Consider the following 23879-nt stretch of genomic DNA (forward strand, 5'->3'; position numbering starts at 1 on the left):
CAGAAGAAGGAAAAAGTTTGGGGAATATGATTACCCAAGCTATACCATAGAAATGGCAGAGGTAACGTACAGCAGAATGATGGTGTTTCCCTTGCTATTATCATTCATTTATACAGGGCATTGGCAAGGCCTCATTGTAAGAAATATGGTCAGTTCAGATGGTCATAAAGGGAAGGGGAGTTGAGGATAGATGGAAGACATAGTATATTGAAGAGGTATAAAATTGGAGAGCAGATGTGAGGGCTCGGGGAAGAAGAAAGACTCAGTTTGAAAGAATGAGCAGATATGGCAGAAACACACCATTGTTGGGACACATAAAAGTGGAGGAGCTGAGGAAAAAAAATACAAGAGAAAAGGGAAAATATGGCAGTTGAAACAAGGATTATTCAAGACTATATTACATGTCATTTCTCACATTAGGTGATCATTGTATGGTGTGCTTCTCAAGGAGTTGGTTTGTGGAAGTTTTGAAGAATAGGTGGGAGGTATCACAAAGAGGATTGGGTTAGGTTATTGTAAGAGTGGAGGTATAAGAATTAGTTGTGGATCTTAACGAGAATTGATGGATGTAGACCATCATCTTAATGTATTTTTACCTGCAGACCACTAATGTGGATGCTGATTTTTAAACAGGAACCTCTTGTAGGAGTAGAATGGAAACAAATTGTCCATGTCCACAAGCCATTAACTGTTTAAATAAATAAAGGAATATACAATTTTCAAACTATCTCTTTTTTCTTATGAATTTATTCATTAGCAGTTCACTCAGACATAGTGCAGTTGCCTTACTGGGCCTGTCCTACTATTGTGGGTCTTCACAATGATGCAATAGTCGGAACAAAACAGCTGTTAGTGCCAGGCTAGTGTATTGAAAAAGCTTGCTTAAGGTCAGCTGATTTCTGCCTTAGTAGGTGGCTTATTCAGAGAAAGTCACCATAGAAAATCTGACCATTCATACAAGATCAGACCATAGGTTCATAGATTAGTACTAGGCTAACTGCCCTTGTGGGTCATTTTAAGCCTAGCCAATTAGCCCTTGTGAGACTCAAACTCTGCACCTTGTGTTTGTAAGGCAAACACCTTAACCATTAGGCCACCCTCCCAACCCCCACTCATACATATAACTGTTATCTGATTTGCTTTACATAAATCCTGTCAGTCTCATGATTCCTCAAAAATCACTTGCTGTTTCTTTTTGGAACAGAAACTGTGATAGCTTGAGAATATAATGCAACCTTTTGGGGAGTTTCAACTTTCACCAATGTTTGGATGACCATGGAGTTGGATTTATACATTCAAGAGTATGGGGAGCAGGGGGGAGGGGCTTTCCCCCTCTGCAAAAAATAAAAATATATAAAAATGTGCGTTTTTAATCCATGATATTGCAATGAATGGCACGAATGTGATTCTATCAGCTGTGATTTACAAAGTGATTCCCAAACAAAGTTTAGTTCTTCATAGTGTAAGCATAAATCCCAATCTTCCCAAGCATCAACAAAAATAATCCTTTGCCTGATGCTTTCACAGCATTCTTTGGTATCTTTATTGATTTTCCATATCAATGTGTTATTTCTCTTCAAAACCATATAATTTCCAGTTGTTATATACATTGTGTCCTTTTGTCTAACATTTTTCCCAAAAGGCTGAATACTTGTTTAACTTTACATTTTTTAAATAACCTTTTCTTCTGTCCAAAAACTTTGAAAGATAATAAAAGCATAAAAATACTAAATGAACTAAATAATTTAATAACTCCAAATCTCCATTCCTTTTATCTCTTTATGTAGTAATCTTTTAACCTGGTTTAAACATGATCTCTAGGAAAAAAAACAGATACTTCTTAACATCAACTGTTTCTCAGACCTTAGAAGCATTATATATACATATTTTCCACTTAGCTCACCATCCCGTTATAATGCCAGTAATAAGATATGCATTGTTTTTGAAATAGATATTAAAATTATTTTTAAAACTATACTCCTGGCACTTTGTAGCATAAACATGCCCTCCAGCTAATTTGCACACTTTGACTCTGCAGTGCCTGAACTATATCCCCATGTTCTGAGTGCTCCTGCTCAAATACCACTTTTAACTAATATGCTTTTAACTAATGGCTTGGAATTTGAAGAAATAGCTGAAAATAATCAACTATTACTTCACCTCAAACTCCACTCACAATAAATTTCCAGGTGAAGTCCAACACCCACCCCATGCCCCAGTGTAAATTCATCAGGAAAATTCACTCTGTTCAATTCCCACTTCATTAACACTGTTAATTCACTACTTCAAAATTCCACCTCCATACATTTTGATAACTTCCAGCCTTCCGTGTTCTTCATCTCTCTCTTAACCCAGACCCATCTTCAACTATATGGGAAGATCTTCTCATAGTAAAACCCCCTATCTCAGCTACTGACAGTGTACCTGGTGACTTTCTAGAACTGTATACAAACATACCAGTCAGCTGGTGTGTTGGTATATATTAATTGGTCTTTTTCCTGTGGACCTGGCCTTTCTTGCATGAATTCTTGGAGACTTTCTAGAATTGGCCACTGTTGCATTAGCCTGCACTGTATCCACCTTCATTAACAGAGCTTTCCCAGAATCTTTTGTCCCTAACCTCTCAACAAAATTCCATATCCTGCCACTTCACAAAAGAGGTAACACCACGGACCTCTCCAACTGCAGGGTAATAGCCATACATTCTCCCTTGTCTAAAATCTGTGTGAAGTGCATTCACAGTCAATTATTTAAATATAGTCCTGACAATAAATTCTCCTCCTGCCAACATGGCTTTACACCATACCATATCACATCTGCTGCTCTTTTACATTTCACTGATGCCATCAACCAAAGCCACAACACAAACAATATTGTATCCACACTATTCTAAGATTTGTTAAAAGCCTTTGACACTGTCTTCCACAATAAGTTACTATGTAAGTTGGCAAGCATAGATTATCTAACTGCACCACTTCTTGGTTCCATGGCTGTCTCTCAGAACTCAAGCTTTTATCTAATTACACCAATTCCTGGCTCCACAGCTATCTCTGAGATCACAGATTTTTATCTAACTGCACCACTTCCTGGTTTCACAGCTCTGTCTCAGATCTCAGGCTTTTAAGTGGCAGTCATATTGCTCTGCCTTTCTAACTATTTGTGTCTGAGTTCCTCGATGTTGAAACCTCAGGCCACTCCTCTTCACCATATTTATAAACAACTCCAACCATGTCAAACTTATTCAGTACACAGACGATTCTGCTCATATATGCTCAGCACAGAATCTCTCTCAGGTCCAACAAATCACACAAGAGTCTTGACCAAAAGCTGGCTATCTAATTTCTGGAATGCTAAAAAGACTACCCTACTTATTTTTGCACCTAGTGCATAAAAAACACCCTCTCAATTATCTCCACAAGCAGTACTAACATAAAGGTTGTCTCAAGTATTAAACAACTTGGTGTCGTTGATAATAATGAGATATGAACTGTGTGTTCATTAAACTATCAAAAAAATCAACAAAAGCTAGGTCTCCTGTACAGTGCAAAACACTAACACAGCAAAGACAGTAGAATTATCCTTGCATCCTCATATCTTCTATCATCTCTTTTCTTTGCCTGTCCAGTTTTCATCAACATGCAAACCACTCTAAAAAACAAACTCGAGCAATGTTTCAATAAAATTGCTAAATTTGCATCCAACAAATTATACATTTCCCATCACTGCATTGCTCTAAAACACCTCATTTGGTAAGAGCTACAACAGTACTTCACCTTTTGTCAGCTTCACATAGCTAGCACTCTGGTGCATCATCCAGTCATTAACATTATGCTACAACAACACTCCCCAGACATTCCTCTATGGTCTAATAATAAACATCTCATCACAGCAGGTGACACTCTCTGTTCTTTCTTTGTCCCTAAACTGTGGAAATCTGCACCTTCCTCTTTGTCAGACCCCCTTAACAATCAACAGAATATGAATATCAGAATGAAGGCAATCCATGTACAAATCATGACCATGCTAAAATAATATAGTGAAGGTTAAATCATCCTCACCTTACATATTCATAGCTTTAATTGCCTTATACATAGCACCACCAACAGTGTTTGCAGAACAGTGTTACTCTGTTTTCGACTGCAGAAGAGTGATGTCTGTTTAACCATGTGAATACTACCTAAACATATTCACATTGTGAAACCATGTTTTCCTTGAAAATTTCCTTATGTTTGTACATACCACTCTATAATAAAATTGTATGTATGTATATACCAATGTCTAATACTATATGGGAGCACTACAAAATCCTTCTTCTTCTTCTTCTTTCGGCTGCTCACATTAGGGGTCGCCACAGCAAATCAACTGTTTCCATTTCTTCCTGTCCTCTGCATCTTGCTCTGTCACACCAACCACCTGCATGTCCTCTCTCACCACATCCATAAACCTTATCTTAGGCCTTCCTCTTTTCCTGTTACCTGACAGCTTCATCCTTAGCATCTTTTTCCCAATATACTCTGCATCCCTCCTCAGCACAAGTCCAAACCAATGTAATCTTGCCTCTCTGGCTTTGTCTCCAAACCTTCCAACCTGGGCTGACCCTCTAATATACTTAGTCCTAATTCTGTCCACCCACGTCACACCCAGTGCAAATCTTAACATCTGTAACTCTGCCACGTCCAGCTCTGACACCTGCCTTTTTGTCAATGCCACTGTCTCCAGCCCATATAACATAGCTGGTCTCACTACCCTCTTGTAAACTTTTCCTTTCACTCTTACTTGTACTCGTCTGTCACAAATCACTCCTGACACTCTTCGCCACCCACTGCATCCTGCCCTGTACTCTCTTCTTCACCTCTCTTCCACACTCACCATTACTCTGAACTGTTGATCCCAAGTATTTAAATTCATCCACCTTCGCCACCTCTACTCCCTGCATCTTCACCATTCCTCTATCCTCCCTCTCATTCACACACATATATTCTGTCTTAGTCCTGCTGATCTTTATTCCTCTTCTCTCTAGAGCATATCTCCACCTCTCCAGGGTCTCCACCACCTGTTCCTTACGCTCACTACAGATCACAATGTCATCTGCAAACATCATAGCCCATGGGGAATTCTGTCTGATCTCGTCTGTCAACCTGTCCATCACCATTGCAAATAAGAAAGGGCTCAGAGCTGATCCTTGATGTAATCCCACCTCCACCTTAAATGCATCCATCACTCCCACCACAGACCTCACCGCTGTCACACTACCCTCGTACATATCCTGTACCACTCTTACATACTTCTCTGACACTCCCGACTTCCTCATATAATACCACAATTCCTCTCTAAGCACCCTATCATATGCTTTCTCTAAGTCCACAAAGACACAATGCAACTCCTTCTGACCTTCTCTGTACTTCTCCATCAACACTCTCAGAGCAAACATTGCATCTGTAGTGCTATTTCCCGGCATGAAACCATACTGCTGATCACTAATCATCACCTCCCTTCTTAACCTAGCTTCCACTACTTTTTCCCATAACTTCATGCTGTGACTGATCAATTTAATCCCTCTGTAGTTACTACAGCTCTGCACATCACCCTTATTCTTAAATTGGTACCAAAACACTTTTTCTCCATTCCTCAGGCATCCTCTCACTTTCCAAGATTTCATTAAACAATCTAGTTAAAAACTTCACTGCCATTTCACCTAAACACCTCCATGCTTCCACACGTATGTCATCTGGACCAACAGCCTTTCCATTCTTCATTCTCCTCATAGCTATCCTTACTTCCTCCTTGCTAATCCACTGCACTTCATGATTCCCTATCCGCACATCATCCAACCTTCTCTCCCTCTCATTCTCTTCATTCATCAACCCCTCAAAGTACTTTTTCCATCTGCTCAACACACTCTCCTCACTTGTGAGTACATTTCCCTCATTATCCTTTATCTCCTTTACCTGCTGCACATCTTTCCTAGCTCGGTCCCTCTGTCTAGCCAATCGGTACAGGTCCTTTTCTCCCTCCTTAGTGTCCAACCTTTCATACAACACTTCATACGCCTTATCCTTAGCCTTCGCCACCTCTCTCTTTGCCATGCACCTCATCTCCTTATACTCCTGTCTACTTACTTCATCAATCTGACAATCCCACTTCTTCTTCGCCAACCTCTTCCTCTGTATACTCTCCTGTACTTCCTCATTCCACCACCAGGTCTCCTTGTTCTCCTTCATCTGTCCAGATGTCACACCAAGCACCTTTCTAGTCATCTCTCTTACTAGCCCTGCTGTAGTTACCCAGCTATTCGGTAAAAATCCTGAAAGTTCAAAGTATTGAAAACTCAAAATATTGAAAACTCAGAATCCTGAAAACACACAGGATACCAACACTTACTATATTCCAGCCCAAGTACATACAGAAACAAATAAAATGCAAACTATATTACTGTTCTCCAAATAGAAGCAGGGGGGCAAACCCCCCTGCACCCCCACACCCCCTGCTACTTAACTATATCAACTCCAGGATTGCACTTTGCATAGTGAAGTGCAATCTTGGAGTTGATATATTTAAGTAGCAGGGGGTGTGCAGGCTTGCCTCCCATATAGTTGAAGGGTAATATGTTTCTGTATGTACTTGTGCTGGAATATAGTAAGTGTTGGTATCCTGTGTGTTTTCAGTATTTTGAGTTTTCAGTAGTTTGAACTTTCAGGATTTTGGTCTTTAGGATTTTGGGCTTTCAGGATTCTGTAGTGCTCCCTACTATATACCTTTGTATGTAAATATTGTTCATAGGCGATTACTAGGCTAATGGCACAAGAGCCTTTACAAGCCTAGCCAGTAATACCCAGGATACGACAGTATTACAGCATAATTCCCCAGGTATGGGATGGGGTAGTGTCAGGGTAGTGGGTCTTTGGGTGTTGGAGCCCTGAGTTATTTTGCAGACTGCTTCTGTCCACAAGGGATGAGGGCGGTACCCCAGGAGTGAAGTTACAATTCCCCAACTATTTATCCAAATTTTTTTTGAAGAGAGTGAGGGGCAGGCTTTGTTTTATGAAGATGGGAATTTATTCCATAGACGAGGTAGCCTTTGGGATAAGAATCTGTCTATCAAATTCTGTTTGAGTCACAAATAAGGTTCAGGTCCATGGAACATACAACCCTTATATAATTTTTCTTGCAGATATGTAACACTTTCATCAGCACTGGATCAGAGAATGCCTTGTAGGTCAAGCATAAGACCCCTTGCAATACACAATATGAGAAAGAGTAAAGGGATAGGGCCCTTAGTTGGTCTAAATAAGACGTGTCTTACGCTTTGTATTTTTTTAGTTAGAAATCAATGGGGCTGCTCCAGTTAGTGTAAATGCCTGGTTAGGTACATGCAGGAGCATTGTACCCGATTATGGGTCCGATGAGGGCGGAGTACAATGGCACTATGACTTCCTTTGACCTTGATGCCACGTCTTTACTTAGTTGAGCCACGCAGAAGGATTTCCTCACTATTATATCTACCTTGCGGTCAAAGCTAAGGTTACTGTCTATCTGCGTTCCTAGGTTCCTCACCACTGGGTCTACTTTTAGGGGTGTGGTATCAATAGTCAACACTGCAATCTTTTTCTCTAATCACAAATGACTCAATGATTCTATTGTTACTACTGTTGTCAAAAAAAAAAAAAAAAAAAAAAAAAAAACTTTTTGTTTTAATTACATAATTGGTATTACATAGTTGGTATTATTTGTTTTTTCTTAGATTTGCATTACCTGACCTGGCTAATATCTTTGTATTTTTGCTCATTGCCTGTATCATAAGTGTTTATTGTACATGTATTTCTATAACTATGCTTTAATCTGCGGAGCTTTTCTCCCCGGGCCTCCACTGAAAATGGACATTGATCCAGCTGGACTAGCCCGGTCAACAAATGTAAAATAAATAAATAAATAAATAAATACATAAATATTAGAATTTGCAGGGATATCTGATTTACCAAAGGGTATAACTACTCATTTTTTAGCATTTAGTCTCAAACCACAGTTTTTGGTACCAATCATTTTGTCATTTGTAGGCCTATTTATAGGATGTAAGCATCATTTAGGGATTCTGTGATTGCTCCCAGCTTGCAGTCATTAGCAAACATAACAGGCCAGAGGTTGCCAACTTTGGCCTTCACTTTAGAGAAGTATATACCAAACAGGAAGGGTCCAAACACTGCGCCCTGTGGGGCACAGTTAGTAACAGGTTTCTTAATCGGAAGTGGATTAACCTATCCAGACATGTGCCCTGTTAGTGGGCCAGTTGGCTAATCGGAAGTGGATTAACCTATCCAGACATGTGCCCTGTCAGTGTGCCAGTTGGCTATCCATCTGAAGATGTAGGGGTTTATGCCTAACTCAGTAAGTTTATCTATGATCCCTGAGCAGGGGATTTTATTGAAAACTTTGGCCTGGTCTAGATAACTGGTCTACTGTTTTACCATCATCCATAGTTCTGGTGACTTTCTCACAGAAGTCCCCAGAATGAGCAGGCAAGACCTCCCTTTGACAAAGCCAAATTGGGTCTCATCTAGTTCTTGGAGATTTCCTATGTCATTATTGATCAGGTCCATGAAAATCTCTCCATGGCCTTGCAGATAAAACTGGCTAAGCTTATGGGCCTGTAGTTCCCTGGGTCAGTTGAATTGTAACACATTAATTTTTGTCATGCTTACTGCTATGGAGTTTTACTCCCCGGCTTCCACTGAAAATGGGTATCATGCAAAGGGGACTATCCTGTTAAACAAAAACTAAATAAGTAAGTCAAATAAATAGTTCAAAATTGACTGACCTCCTTTAGTTTTTCAAACCATTCTTCTTCCCATTGCTGTTTAACTTTGTCCCGTCTTCCAAACTAAATGTCAAGTCATTTTCTCTCTCCTTATTTAAAATGAATACCCCATCCTTTCCTGTGCTCCTGGCCCTTTTTCTCTTATGCATATTTATTGAAAAAGATGCAAAATTTCCTCTGTTCCTGACACAATTCTTTAATCTGTACTTTATCCTTGCCTAACAAAACTAAATTGTGTGTGAAAGACATTGCCAGTGGCGACGTAACTGCATCTCTCCTCTAACCTCATTTCATCTGTTTCTTTGAACCATCACATTCATTACTAATGAAAAACTGCGCTCTTCAGTGGACATCCCTTTCTTGTGCCAAGTACTATGTCTAAGCATCTTTTTATACTCCTAGAATACACTGACTTTAGTAACCGAACTTTTCCTATTCTTTATTAATTCATTACCTCCCATAACTTCAAGTGATTTCTGTTACCTAACACCACTTTTATTATTGCATGCAATCAAAGCTGTCAAAGTTCCATCTCCAAAATATAGAACACTAGTCTCATGATGTGGAACAACCGGCAAAATGTGGTATACTTAACTAATAGCTTGCTAACAGCTTATTTATTTATTTTTATTATTTTACATTTGTTATCTGGGATAGTCTGACTGGACAGAGGCCCATTTACAGCGGAGGCCTGGGGAGAAAAGCTCCACAGTTTAGTAACAATACTTAACCATCATGAGACTAAAGACAAGCAAACGCATTCATGCATTATATCAGGGAGAACATTAAGAGTACAGGAGCCCAGATAAGCAAATGTACAAATTCTCTAATATTGTTATCTCCTTGAGGGCCTGGGGAGAAAAATCTCCACAGTTTAGCAACAGTAATTAAAATCTGAAGGACAATAAACAAGTTGACATTTTTCATATGTCAGTGAATACATTAAATATGCAGTAGACTAGAAATGTATAATTACAAATACCCTAGTGTTAATTGATTGTCAGGTTAACAAGCATCAGATAGTCAAGATAATGAAAAAGCGAAGAGTTTGGCAATATGTTATACATGGATATATCCAGTTTTTAGTAAGATGGAGTTTGAGTAAGCATTTGAAGGTTTGGGTAGAAGATGCAGAAGTAATAGAAGAAGGGAGGCTGTTCCATGCCGTTGCTGTGGTGTGGGATAATAGTGCCCTTCCTGCTGTGTTGTTTGCTCTAGTAATAGTAAGGAGAGACTTGTTAGAAGACCTAAGAGTGCGAGAGGTAGAATAGTGAGATAATAGGTATGGCATGGGGATGTGCAGATAAGTATTGAGTCATCTCTATACTGTATGAGTGAGGCCTGCTGGGTAACAGAAGTAAGGTTGTTTGTGAAGTTAGAGAAAAGAAGTGGACTCAGGGTAGAGCCCTGTGGTACACCTATGGATGTTGGAAGTTGGGAAGATAAAACCCCTTGCCATAGAACTGACTGTTGTCTGTTGGAGAGGAAGTTTGTGAAACAGTCAATAGTGGCAGGAGCAAAGGATAGGGCGGCTAGTGAATGTAAGAGTATTTGGTGTGAGACCTTATCAAATGCTTTTGATAGGTCTAGGAATATAGCAGAAACAAGGTTGTTTTCGTTTCTGTATTGGTTGACTTGGTGAGTAAAAGAGAGGAGGGCAGTGGTTGTACTATGGTGAGGACGGAAACCATGTTGTGTGGGGAAAGAAGGTTATGCGTAGTAAAGAATTGCATGATTTGTGTGTGAATACATTTCTCAAAGAAGTTTAGAAAGAGGGGATAGTCGTCGGCATGGGCAAACTATGGCCCGGGGGCCACATGCAGCCCGTTAAACGTTTTGATTCGGCCCGCCACCTCCCAACCGTCCCGAATTAGACTTTTTCATTTTTCGTGGTTTTGGAGCTGACGTCATCACATGCGCGATGACGTCAGCTCCGTCAGCCTGTCGGAATTAAGATCAAGGGACATGCGGGAGCACGTCGGTTTGAATAATGGGACTGCCCGCCGTTTTGGATTTAAGCTCAACGGACTTTTACACCATAAAACTGCAGAGTTTTCCAGGCAGAATGGGAGTTGCTGCACAGCTTGCTTTGAAGTTTTCTTTAAGGTAACAAATGTGTGTGTGTGTGTGTGTGTGTGTGTGTGTGTGTGTGTGTGTGTGTGTGTGTGTGTGTGTGTGTGTGTGTGATCGGAGAGAGAAAGTGAGTGAATGCAGGTTTGAAAGGTGAAGAGTGTGTGTGTGTGTGTGAGCGATCGGAGAGGAAAATTGAGTGAATGCAGGTTTGAAAGGTGTGTGTGTGTGTGTGTGTATGCGATCGGAGAGAGAAAGTGAGTGAATGCAGGTTTGAAAGGTGTGTGTGTGTGTGTGTGTGTGTGTGTGTGTGTGTGTGTGTGTGTATGCGATCGGAGAGAGAAAGTGAGTGAATGCAGGTTTGAAAGGTGTGTGTGTGTGTGTGTGTGTGTGTGTGTATGCGATCGGAGAGAGAAAGTGAGTGAATGCAGGTTTGAAAGGTGTGTGTGTGTGTGTGTGTGTGTGTGTGTGTGTGTGTGTGTGTGTGTGTGTATGCGATCGGAGACAGAAAGTGAGTGAATGCAGGTTTGAAAGGTGAAGTGTGTGTGTGTGTGTATGCGATCGGAGAGAGAAAGTGAGTGAATGCAGGTTTGAAGGGTGAAGTGTGTGTGTGTGTGTGTGTGTGTGTGTGTGTGTGTGTATGCGATCGGAGAGAGAAAGTGAGTGAAATTAGTGAATGCAGATTTGAAAGGTGAAGAGTGTGTGTGTGTGTGTGTGTGTGTGTGTGTGTGTGTGTGTGTGTGAGCGATCTGCTTCATTATCTATTCTCTTGCCTTATCCTTCAAAAAAAGAAATGATCTGACTGCTTAAAATAAGTAAAATGTGCATTCTCTCCACATCACTAGGCACTCCATTGAATATTTGTACTTTTAGTGTGTTCCCAACAGTTGGGTTGTCACACTGAACTGCACTATAGTTTGGTTGCTTTGCTTGCTTAATATTCATCACATACTCAGCCTCCCATTCTTTATCAGCCCCTTCCCACAAGAAATGTCTTTCTTTCAACTTTGGACATTTCCTTCCTGCTCATGTTGGTTCTTTAAAGTATACTACTGTAGTTTTCCTTTCATTTGTACAACTGCATTGTACTCCAGTCCAGATGCAAATGTACATTAAATGCACAGACCCCAAATCTGTCCCCTGACAGCTATAGTTATACAGCATGTTTATGAAAAGTTCTCCAGGCATGTCTAGTGTAATGCAGTTCAAATAAAGTGAAATATGCTGTACATTTATGAGATTTAAATTTTTTTTTTTTTTTATTTATGTGGTTATGGATTACTTTTCTGTCACAGTAATGGAACAGCATATGATGAGAAATCAAGTCCTGTTTATTAAAGTGAATGTCAGGGATTTCTGTAGTGAGATTGAAGAAGAGGGAGGAAGCAAATACCTTAATTTGAATTATTGCATTTTTATATAACCCATTAAACAATCAAGATCTGAAAAATTACACATTGAAATAAAGAAATTTAAGTCTTCAGTTTAAACACATTTTTAATCATAACACTGAAAGATGCATTGCAATAACTCAGACTGCATGTTGAGCTAGTTATGACTCCCAAATGTAGATGTAATTGCAAGTAATGAGACCTCCTAGTGATTTAATAGCAAAACAATTTGCACAGGTATAAATATGCATACTGTTCGGCTGTCAAGTCAAGAGGAGGTCACATTACTTGAAAGTACAGCTGTAGCAGATGTGTATTTTTCCCCCAATGAGGTGATGTTTTCAAAGCATGCCATCTATCTGCTCCTGTTCCGGCCCCTTTGTCAAATGTTAGAACTCAATGTGGCCCACGAATCAAAAAGTTTGCCCACCCATGAATGACGATGGGGCAGTAGTTGGAGAAGTCATAGGAGTTGCCTCCTTTGTGAAGGGGAATAATATGAGAAACTTTCCAGAGCTGGGGAACATAGGCTTCCTGGATAGACTGGTTGATAAGGATAGAAATGGGGTAGGATAAGGAGTTAGCGGCTAGTTTTAGGAAGTGTGCAGGTATATTGTCAGCTGCGAGGGTAGTAGGTTTAAGTTTTTGGAGCAGTTTTTTAATGGTGGAGGTGGGAATGAGAGAGAGAGAGAGAGTAAAGGAGGGTATGTTTGGTTACTTGATGGGGTTATTGATAAATTAGAGGGTAGTGTTTTAGACAGTGATTGGATGGAGTCTATAAAGTGATGATTAAATTGGGATGCTATGTCAGTGTTGTTTTTAGAGAGGGTAGAAGAGGGGGTGGTTATTTTACCTGGTTTTAAGAGGGAGTTGATGGCATGCCAACATTTTTGGGGGTGTTTTGAGTGTTTATTTTGTAGTCCTAAGAAATAGTTCTGCTTATCCAGATTTGTTTGTTTTTTGGCCTGATTCCTGAGTAGTTGGTATTTCTGCCTGTTTTGAGGGGAATTGTCTTTTTTCCATTGTTTCCAGGCTTTATTTTGAGCTTTTAGTAAGGCTCTAATATCCCTGGTAAGCCATGGAGCAGACTTTGTTTTTGTCCTAATTTTCCTAATGGGTGCAATAGTATTGAGGATATTGATAAATGTGTTATTAAAGTAATCAACCGCTTGATCTATTCCTAGGGGAAAAAGTGGTTTCCAGTTACATAATGTAAGTATGTCGTTTAGTTCTTGGGGATTGAGGTTACGTTCATCTCTAACTTGTCTATATGTTATGGGTTTTGGAAAGGTGGCACGTTTCCTTAGGAGAAAGATGGGGTGGTGGTCTCTGAGGATATCTGGAAGGTAACCTGATGTATAGTTGGGTTTGGGGTAGTTTACTAGTATCCAATCAAGTATAGATCGTTTATGAGAGATTTTATCTGTTTTACTGGGCTGCTGGATAAGTTGGGTAAATCCGAAAAGGTTAATGTGTTAGGTGGGGTTGTTGGAATTACAGGTTGACCAGTTTGTATTTAGATCACCTAGTATAATGGTCTCTTGTGGAAAGTTGTTTGAGATCCACTGGAGGCTTTCTTAAATTACTGTGGAATTGTTACTGCAGAGAATGTTAATTCTCTCTGTGTTGTTTATAGTTAGTATGGAGCCCAAGGTTTCTGCACTTTGGAATTGTGGCAGTGACAGTTGTAGGGGTTGGAGGTTGAGTGTATTCTTAAATAAAATTGCTACTCCACCTCCTTTTTTTCCTGTTCTGTCTAGTCTTAAGATATTGTACCCTGGGAGAAGGATTTCCTCATTTAGGATACTGGATTTTAGTCAGGTTTCAGTTATGGCAAGTATGTCTGGGGAGTGTTGGAATACAAATGCATGTAGATTGGCAAGTTTGTTAGAGATGCTACGAATACTTATGTGAATGATTATTAGGTTAGAGTTGTGATTGTTGGAGAGTAGGGTAGTGTCTAGTCCTGGGTTAGGTTTGTAGGTAATTTGACCTCCTAGGGACATTTTTAAGCTTTGGTATGCTTCCCAAGGGTGAGAAAAAAACATTGTACTTTGTGTCTGTAAGTTAAAACCTTTAACCATTATTACTAGCCCTAAATCCCCCCTCCTAAATTTTTACCTAAACACACTGCTTGAGAATCTGAGCTATAACCACTAAGTCATTTAAAGTGCGTTAAATTCAAAGCACCATTACAATGCAAAATAAACAACAAAAGCAACAGTGCGTTAAATTCAAAGCACCATTACAATGCAAAATAAACAACAAAAGCAACAGTAGCAGTAAAGTCATAAAACATCAGCTATAATCATTATATGCCAAATCAGATAAGTACATTTTTAATGAATCCCTAAAGCCAGCAAGTGTGGGGTACTCACAAAGCCGTTGAGATAGAGAATTCTATAAAAAACTGGCCTAATAATAAAATAACTGGAAACCAGAGGAAATGGACATTTGGCTTGGACTGTGGCCTTCAGTGGTCCTACATGCAATGGCAGTGCAGTCCTTCTAATCTGAAAGCATATGACTAGGGTGAGAGAGTGAAATAATCCGTAAATTTAGCAATTCTATCTCAGTGTACATTATGATGCTTCCCTAAGGATTATTTTAAGATTTAGCCACAATGTTACTTCTTGTAACTGACTCATAGCTTGGATGATGAGGCGTCATGCAACTCTCATCTACCAGCAATAGGTTGTTTGTCTATGGGAAATTTTAACAAAGTTCATATTTACAGGTACTATGGTTAGGCACAGTGTTGCACACCTAGAAAGGCCATCTGTCGCATACAGCCATCTTTGAGAATGAATGACAAAGTGCAGATATAAGTAAAATAGAAAAAGGTCTTGAGTTTAAATGAGTGACGTTTTTATGAAAACATTATTAATACCAACTTGCAAGAGAAATTTTGATGACTGCGTTACAAACTTCTTCAGATCAGACTGATAATGGGGAAAAAGAAATAAAACTGTCAATCTGTTTGCAGAGTTAGCAGGCTGGCGGTGTTTTCTATAATGTAAGACAATGGCTACATCATGCATACCTCTCTTGTGTCCAACTACAGGGCAATTTCAGAGACTCTTTTCATCTTCCACTCATGTTACTCAGGTTTGGCCTTATTAATTACAATACTCTTTAAGAAAGGTTGTAATTTGCATATTTCCTAGAAGATAATTCTGCAGTTAACATTCTACTCTTAAAAATACTGTTTTGGACTTAAATCAGCAAAAGGCAGGCCAACTTTAATGGAATGGATCAAAATTGTACTTCAATCAGAATATAAATGCAAGTATTTGAATATGTAATGAACAGCTTTGAATATGGTGTGTCCACATGTTATCTTAATCCCTTCCAATGTAGGAATTTAGGTTGTTGTTGTATCTCTATAGCACCTGGTTCTATTACTGTGCACTTTTGTAGCTGACAGTATGGCCTACAAATTAGCATTACAATTCAGAGCTGCATCTAAAATGTTTGATCTTATGTGGAGAGTCTTTCACTGGATTTAAAGATTTAAACATAGAGACTGTTTGAGTAGACTTGCTGGATTTATAAAATTGATAACATTTTTGCTTTAAAAGGTGTATGGCTGTCTATAGTGATGCATTCTTCCTTTTTTTGTATAGTAAGTTCCTTAATATAGCGTGTATTTTCATCCTTGAAGTTATTGACAGGGAGTATAACTTTATGTTCTAACATAAAATGCTAATTTTTGCTAAAAAAAATAAATATTTTCATTAAATATAACAAATTGCCTGCTGCATTTTATAAACATGAGTTGTGTTTTATTTCCTCTGTTTTCCTACTGAAAAGTGGGCAGTTGTTAGCATCTAAATAATTCTGTTTCAAATTAATATAAAATACAAGCATGTTCTTTTTTCCACTGAAAAGTTATTACTAATTTTCAATAAAAAGTGTTCTATCAGCAAAGAATATTGTATTATTGTACTAAATGTATTAATATAAATGTATTAATATAAGAATGTTTACAAAATCATTGCAGTTCATTACGATGTCTGTTTATTGCCTTTTAGTGGAATGTCTGTATACAGCTTTGAACAATATCGACAGACGTGACATTGTAAACATAGTGGAGAGCTCAGGAAGTCATAATCTCGTTGTCAAAGGAGAAAAGCGGTACTCAGACAGGGACTCTAATTTGTCGCCATCTATAGTAAATGGTAAGCATGTTTTTCCTTCTTAAAAAAAGACCTTTATAGCAACACTAACCAGCAAGTATATCTAGAACACATTACACATATTCTGCAAAGATCCACTAAATTTATAAATAGTGTAAGTTCCAAACGATAAAAAGTTTAATAGTGACGGTGATGTTTTAGTTCCACTGTACCAGCCGTACAGTAATACTGTCAGTTTCAGCCCAGTCACCACGGTGGTTTATAATTGTGCACATACAGTTCTAATATGTCACAATATACAACCAGATCTTACAGCTCCCTACAGAATATTACTTTACCTTATGGCAGCAAACAGTTTAAAACTCCAAACTGCAACCAGGAAACATGCAGAACAAAAACTTTAATAAATAATATTCAGAACATACAAGCACATTCACACTAGCACCTGTGCTTTTTCAAGTATTTAAAAACACATAAAAATATTAGTATCTTAAATAACAGTAGTGGTATTATCACATGTCTAACATAATCCTTTCAGTGTTTGGATTTTTTTTACTACTGGAGGACTTTGTGACTGTGTTTTTCCTGCCTTGATGCCTGCATTTTCCTTTTGGAGTATTTTGTTTACTGGAAGAATTGGTGATTGTGCCTCGTTGTTATAGCAGCTGTATCTCTCTGCTTGGCTTCTGCCTGGTTCATCTGTTGCTTACCTGTTACATTATTTCAGTTATTTCTATATTTTTAGCAACGGAGTATTTATCCCTTGGTCTGCACTTTTTTGTTTTGTTTTTATTACTGTACCTATTTAATTATGGTTTAAAAAGCAAATCATATTAACAACTGACATAATCCCAAGTAGCATGCTATCCCTGGCAAGAACTTTGGGTGATGGACAATGTTGATAGCATAACATTCAAGACTGTCATTCCAAATCCAGTTTGACATTCTTATAGATCCAACATTTGCAGCTTTGTGAATTATAGTACATATTGCAGCTTCACATACATCTTAAATAAGATAATTTTTGGAGAAAGCAGCTGAAGTAACTGTTGCTCTAGTAAAGGGATTTTTAATTAACTCTATTAAGGTTTTGCATTTTGTAACAAGAGGTGATGCATTTTTCTTTTTTTGGGGAGGAAGGACTGGAAGTTCTTGTTTTCTCTTCATGGAGGAAAAAGTAAATGACCAGTTCTTTTTATGTATTCTTGTGCCAGTTACAATGTTAACAGCATAAGAAAGGGATAAACTTTTCTTCAGAACTTCAATCAGCAGGGCAATCATCTAGAAAATTATTTTTGACCAGCAGATGGAGCTCCTGGCAAAGCTTATCTTAGAGTCCTGAAGCATTTGATTCTCTGTTCAACAGTCATGCCATTTATGCCAAGATCAGAAGATTAATTTTTGGGAGGAAGAGTCACTCCCCTCTCCCTCCTGCCTTCACTCTGTATTTCTCTCTCTTTCATCGGTTCTCAGAAACAGAATCCAGATAGATTTTATTGCTGTCTAAACTATTTGGTTCACCTTTCTTGCAGTTTTCATATTTTTCAAACTTTTTGGTCTGCTTTTCTGTTGTTGTCTGAAACTCCATAAAGCACAGAGATGACTGGGCTTGTGTGCTGCATATTCCAACAGACCTTTAGACTGCCTCCTCCCTGCTTCCCACCTGGATGGGCAAGCGAAAATCAGCCACTGACCCCCATTCTCCCCCTGAGGACCATGCAGCACTCATGCCACAAGTCTGACATGGGTCATATAAGGGGATTATGCCTCTGCATCACAAGGTCATTCCAGAAACTAAATTTGTATCAGAATTATTTCTCCACCATCAAGTTTTCTGGAATATGGCCTACTAGCGTGTTTTAGAAATTTAAATATGAAGAGGTAAATTGGCAAACCTGACAGGCATGATGACCTACAGTTTATGCCTAGGAACATAGCATAACTGATCGCCTTATAGGTTTTGTCAGACTTTCAATGCACACAACTTATACAGATGAGAACAAGCCATTAGGGAATGGCTCTAGGGAACCTAATCATGGAAGGACCCTGTAGTGATGGAATTTTTAGGGTTGAAGGTATAAAGAGCACATGCTGTGTCACTGTTTTTATCCAAAGAAGGACAAGCATTTGCACATCAGATCTTCAGCAGAACTATTATTTCTCTGGTCCTAGTCTCTTTTCTGATGAACTTGACCAGGAGACCAGTGGAATTTTTCTCCAGCAAATTAGATTGCCCGCACAAGAATATGGGTGACTTGAAGGAAGAAACTCCACACTTTGTACAGTAAGGATAAGATATCTGAAAAACAGACCCATCTTTAATTGTTTCCTTTAGTTTAAATTCTCCAAATCTTTTGGGTTTCTAATACTATGATGAGAACTGACCCCATTCCTATGTTATATATATATATATACATATATATATATATATATATATATATATATATATATAATTAAAATACATGAAATTAGTATTGTTTCAGTCTTTGATTTTAGCAAGTGCTCTTTGCAGCACCCACAATGTGCCCTAAACTGACTCCTTCTGCAATTCATATGGAGTTACATGCATCTGTAACGTATCTAAGTATGACTGTAAATTCTTTTCTATAAGACCTGTTGCTCTTACAACTATTGGAACTTTCTGACTATCCTTCTTCCACATTGCCCTCATATCTGCCTGTAAATCCTGGTATTTTATGAATTTGCATCTCTCTGAACTCCAGACACTGTAGTCACTGGGAATAACAATTTCAATGATCAGTGTCACTTTTGTTTTCTTTTCCTGGACTAGTATATCTTGTTTTCTGGCATCTCTTTTTTGAATTGTTGGTAATGGGTGATCCTATGTGATATAAACTTCAGAATTTTTTATAATACTTTGCGGGTTATGTTTTCAGTGTTTGTCAGCTATTTGAATACCATAATGTTTCCACAATCCCCATTGTAACAGTCTTGCCACATTATTATGCATTTCAGTATACAGTCCTTCTGTCATTAGTATTTCACAACCAGCAACAAGATGTATGACTATTTCCAATTCTGTTTCATAAAACTTGCATTTGTGTGTTTCTCCCACATGTTCAATGGACTTTGTGAACCAGCATGTACATAGTCTACTATCCTGAGCTGCCAATGTTAACCTTTTGTCTTTTAGTTTAAATTCACCTTTATTTGGTCTTGATCAACATGAGGTTGTTCCAAAAGTTTTCTGTATTTAAACTAAATTTATGCATTTTCCACATTTCTTGCCTTCTCATCTGGTCCTTCACCTTATATTCTTTATTTTTTTTTTTGGCACATTCACTTGCTGCTTGATTTTTTATCTACTTTTGGTTTGATTTCCATTCCCATTTGACACTGCCATGCTTCTGATAAACTAAGCAGGAAAGTCATCTTAGATGTATTCTCCTCATGTTTTAAAACCTTTACTACATTTGGATCTTGTGAGGTCAGCAGATATGTATGCAGCTCTATGATTGCATATCTATACATGTGATCATTTTCGAGGAGGCACATACCTCCTTCTGACGAGGGAATATATAATCTTGGCAAACACTGATTTTTATAAATAATTTAATAAGCATGAAGCATTTTTCTTGTTTTCCTGTCCAACTGATACAGTACCTTTTATGGCCAGTCATTTATTTCAAAACTGTAAGTTAGGACAGGAAGAGAAAATTGGTTTATTGCCTTGACTTTGTTCCTAGATGTCAAAGCTGTTTTTAATCTTAGTCTACTAACATTTCGTTACAAAGTTTTATTCACATTTGTTCATGTTTTATTGGTGATCCTTCATCAATTCCCAGATATTTGTGCACTCCGTCTTGCTCAAGTTCTTTTACATCACATTCCTATCCCAAACTGACATTTTCCTGGTGCTACAGCGTTTCTGCTTTAAAGGTTGCATATTCATATTTATCAAGACCAAATGACATTTTTTTTGAAAGTTTTGACCACTTGGAGTTGTGCTTTCAGTTCCTCATCTAGCAAACTAAATAGTTTTAAATCATTCACAAAAAGATGAGAAATCTTTACACTTTGTTGTTTTCTGGGTATCAAATTATAGCCATGATCTAATCTGTTAATTGGACAGCTTAATGGGCTAATGTCAAGACAAAAGAGTAGTGGTGACAAAGAGTCACGCTGAAATATCACCTTTGATTTTTTTTATCCCTGGAGTAATAATTTGCCCTTTATCGTGCCTTAACTTCAAAGTGGTTTGCCACTGTTTCATGATCATTGTAATGTAATCGATCAGTGTTGGGTGTATCTTGTACATTTGTAAGCACTCTTTTATCCATGCATATGGTATGCTGTCAAATGCTTTTTTTGTAGTTTGTCCATGCCATACTTAAATTCTTCCCCTTTTTACAGTTCTCCATTATTATTTTATTTAACAACAAATGATCCTTTGTTCCATATGACTTTCTTTTGTTACCCCTTTGTTCTATTACCATGATTGAGTTTTCTTCTAAATGACTATAAATTCTATCGGCATCAATTCCAGTGTATAGTTCATATATAATTGGAAGGCAAGTTATTGGTCTATAGTTGTTAGGATAGCTTGCATGTTCACTCTTAAGGAGGAGAAGTATTGTTTTTTCTGTTGTTAACCAGGTTGGCAGCTGTTCACAGTGAGCACATAAATAGGTCTTGGTCATTACTAAATCTTCATGTAAAGATGTCAATACTTTTAGCCAGAAGTTAGGTAATGTGTCTGGGCCTGGGGTTTTCTAATTAGGAGTGCTTCTTAATTTTGTTTCAATTTTTCTAGCTATTATTTCATCCAATTTCATATCTTGTACAAAGTTCTTACTCTTTCTTTTAATTCTTCTAACCATTCAGCATCTGTGTTATGTTCCACAGGATGTTCATAGATATTTCTCCAAAATGACTCTATTTCTTCTTTTTTGGTGGTGTTTCAATTCCTTTTGCCTTGTTTCACAATTATTTATAAAACTTTTTTGGGTCATCAATAAATTGCTTATTTTGTACTTTTCCTTTGCATTTATTTGCATATCTTCTAAGATTTTCTGCCTGTGCTGATATCTTTAGTTTATTATTTGTAATTGTATACAATAGGTCCTGATCTCTTCTGATATTGCATGTTGCTTTTATCACATCTATCTTTCCAAGTATTCTTGTTGATCTGTTCCTTCTTTTGTACTCTTCTAACAGTGACACTTCTTATCTTAACTGCTTTATAGTTTTCTCTATTCTATACTTCCATGATAGCATTTGATTTCTCTCCTTCCATTCCCTTACTGCTCTGTGTTTTTGTGGTACAACTTTATCTGTTATTAATTTAGTTGCACAGTAATGCATCCTATTTACTTCTATTATATTGCATGAGTTTCTATGAACAGCCTTAGTTATTGTAGTTATTGTGTTCATTTGTTTTATCAAACTTCTAACATTTTGTGTCTTACTGACTTTCTGTAGTCTATTTATTTCATTGATCTTAATATGTTTGTCCATCTCTATTAAATCAAGCAACTCTTCCTTTAGATAATTTTCTTCTAAACTGAGGGCATGTTCTTTGTTCTCAATTTCCTGTGGGCATTTTACAGAAAGTTCCAAAGCATCTGCCTGTGTCATCATTGCTGTTTCACATGAGAACTCACTGGCTTATCACTCCACAACAATGACTGCTCCAACTGAACTTTTATACTAGCTTCCTACTGAAGGCACCACTGTATCTTCATATGGCAACTGATCAGGTGTTTCTTACTCCACTGCTTTCTCCTTAATTTGTGGATCCATTATTCTGTCCTGCTGTGGTGTTATCAGATTAATATTTTACACACTAAGTCCTTCACTTCACTGGTAATCCATTACCTCAGTTTCGATTTCTTTAAATTCTCTATTACTAATCCTCCTTTCTGCTTTCCCCTTTTGTTTTCTTATTCTTTTATATTGTAAAATTTTCCATATCTGGATGCTTTTACCTGTATTTCTGTTCAAATACCTCTGGTGCTGCTCTTTTTTGTATTGATTAATTTTGCTTTCTCCTTTGCATAAATATTGCACCATATTAAATCTATTTTTCGATGATCCGCTGTGGCGACCCCTAACTGGGAAAGCCAAAAGAAGAAGAAGAATTAAATCTATTTTTCTTTCCCATGGCCATATTTCCTCTTCAGGTGTATCCTGCTCCTCCTTTTTTTCCTTACTTTGGGGACTCATTGTTCCATCATGCTGTGCTATTACCTGTGTTAGACTTTCTACACTAAATCCTTCTCTTCACAGGTATTCCATAACTTCTGCTTCTATTTTTAACATCTTCTTTACTAATATTCTATTCTACATTACCCCTTTCTAATCTTATTTTTTGTATTGTGAAATTCTTCATATTTAGGTGCCTTTGACTACATTTCTCTTGCAATATCTTTGGGGGCCACTTTTTTATTTTGATTAATTTGGCTTTCTCTGTTGCATAAATATTGCACCATATCGTATCTCTTTCTTTCCCTTGTCCATATTTCTTTTTTATAGTTTCATAGTTTAGTACTAGGCTATCTGCCCTGGGGCATTTGTAAGCCTAGCCCTAGAGATGTGGCTTTCGCCACCCCATGTAGTGGTACTAAGGTGTACAGAATAAATTTAGAATACTGTGCTTTTGTCTAGTAGTGACACATTGAAGACCCCCTTACTTATTAAAATTAGTTTACTGTGCCTCTGTCAAGTAGCGACACAGGGGTGACCCCCGGGGTAAACCTACGATCTCCCATCCACTCGTCAAGATTTCTCTTGAAGAGAGTCAGTGAGGGGCTCTGCCTAACATGAACTGGGATTCTGTTCCAGAGTATGGGAAGCCTCTGAGTTATGAATCTGTCCCTCCAGCATGTTCTATTCATATTTGTACTGAGGTTTAAATCTTTGGCTCTCGTGGTTCTAATGGATTTGGATTTTTTGAGGTGGAGCATGTCCATCAATTCCTGGTTGGACATGGCCTTGTATGTCAGGCACAGATCACCTCTGAGCAGGCGGTATGCTACTGAATAGAGCTGCAGTTTCTTTAGCCTGGTAGCATATGACATATGTTGGAGACCCTTGATCCTCTTGGTGAGGTACTTCTGGGGTCTCTCCAGCTGTTGTAAGTGCCGGGTGAGGTAAATACCAAATGGGGCATTGTACTCAATCATGGGCCTGATAAGGGAGGAGTATAGGGGTACGATGACCTCCTTTGATCTGGATGCGAACCCCTTCATGATAAGGTGGGCAAGGTAGAAAGTCTTTCTAACCACTTTGGCAATGTCGGTGTCAAATGAGAGGTCACTATCAACTTGGGTCCCCAGGTCTCTGATTACTTTTTCCGTACTCAGTGGGTTACTGTCTATGTTATAATTTGTGCGTACTTTGTTTTTCCCAAAGGGGATGACTATGCATTTCTTGGCATTCAGTTTAAGGCCATGATTCCGGCACCAGTTGTCCGTTTCATACCTTTTTATACCTTTCAAAAATCTC

At 38.2% G+C, this 23879-nt stretch overlaps 1 protein-coding gene across 3 annotated transcripts in view; it reads left to right on the forward strand.

Annotated features, from left to right (window-relative positions):
- The window catches only part of ANK1 (ankyrin 1), a 1899552-nt gene that overhangs the window by 1385263 nt on the left and 490410 nt on the right, over nt 1-23879 (forward strand). For all 3 annotated transcript variants that reach the window (XM_044082993.1, XM_044082990.1, XM_044082992.1), the window contains one exon: nt 16308-16454. In XM_044082993.1, coding sequence (XP_043938928.1) covers nt 16308-16454 — 147 coding nt within the window. The remainder of the gene's footprint in view (nt 1-16307; nt 16455-23879) is intronic.

Source organism: Protopterus annectens, chromosome 9.part0, assembly GCF_019279795.1.
Source record: "Protopterus annectens isolate FY-2018-M chromosome 9.part0, PAN1.0, whole genome shotgun sequence".
In the NCBI taxonomy this organism is placed as follows: domain Eukaryota; kingdom Metazoa; phylum Chordata; order Ceratodontiformes; family Protopteridae; genus Protopterus; species Protopterus annectens.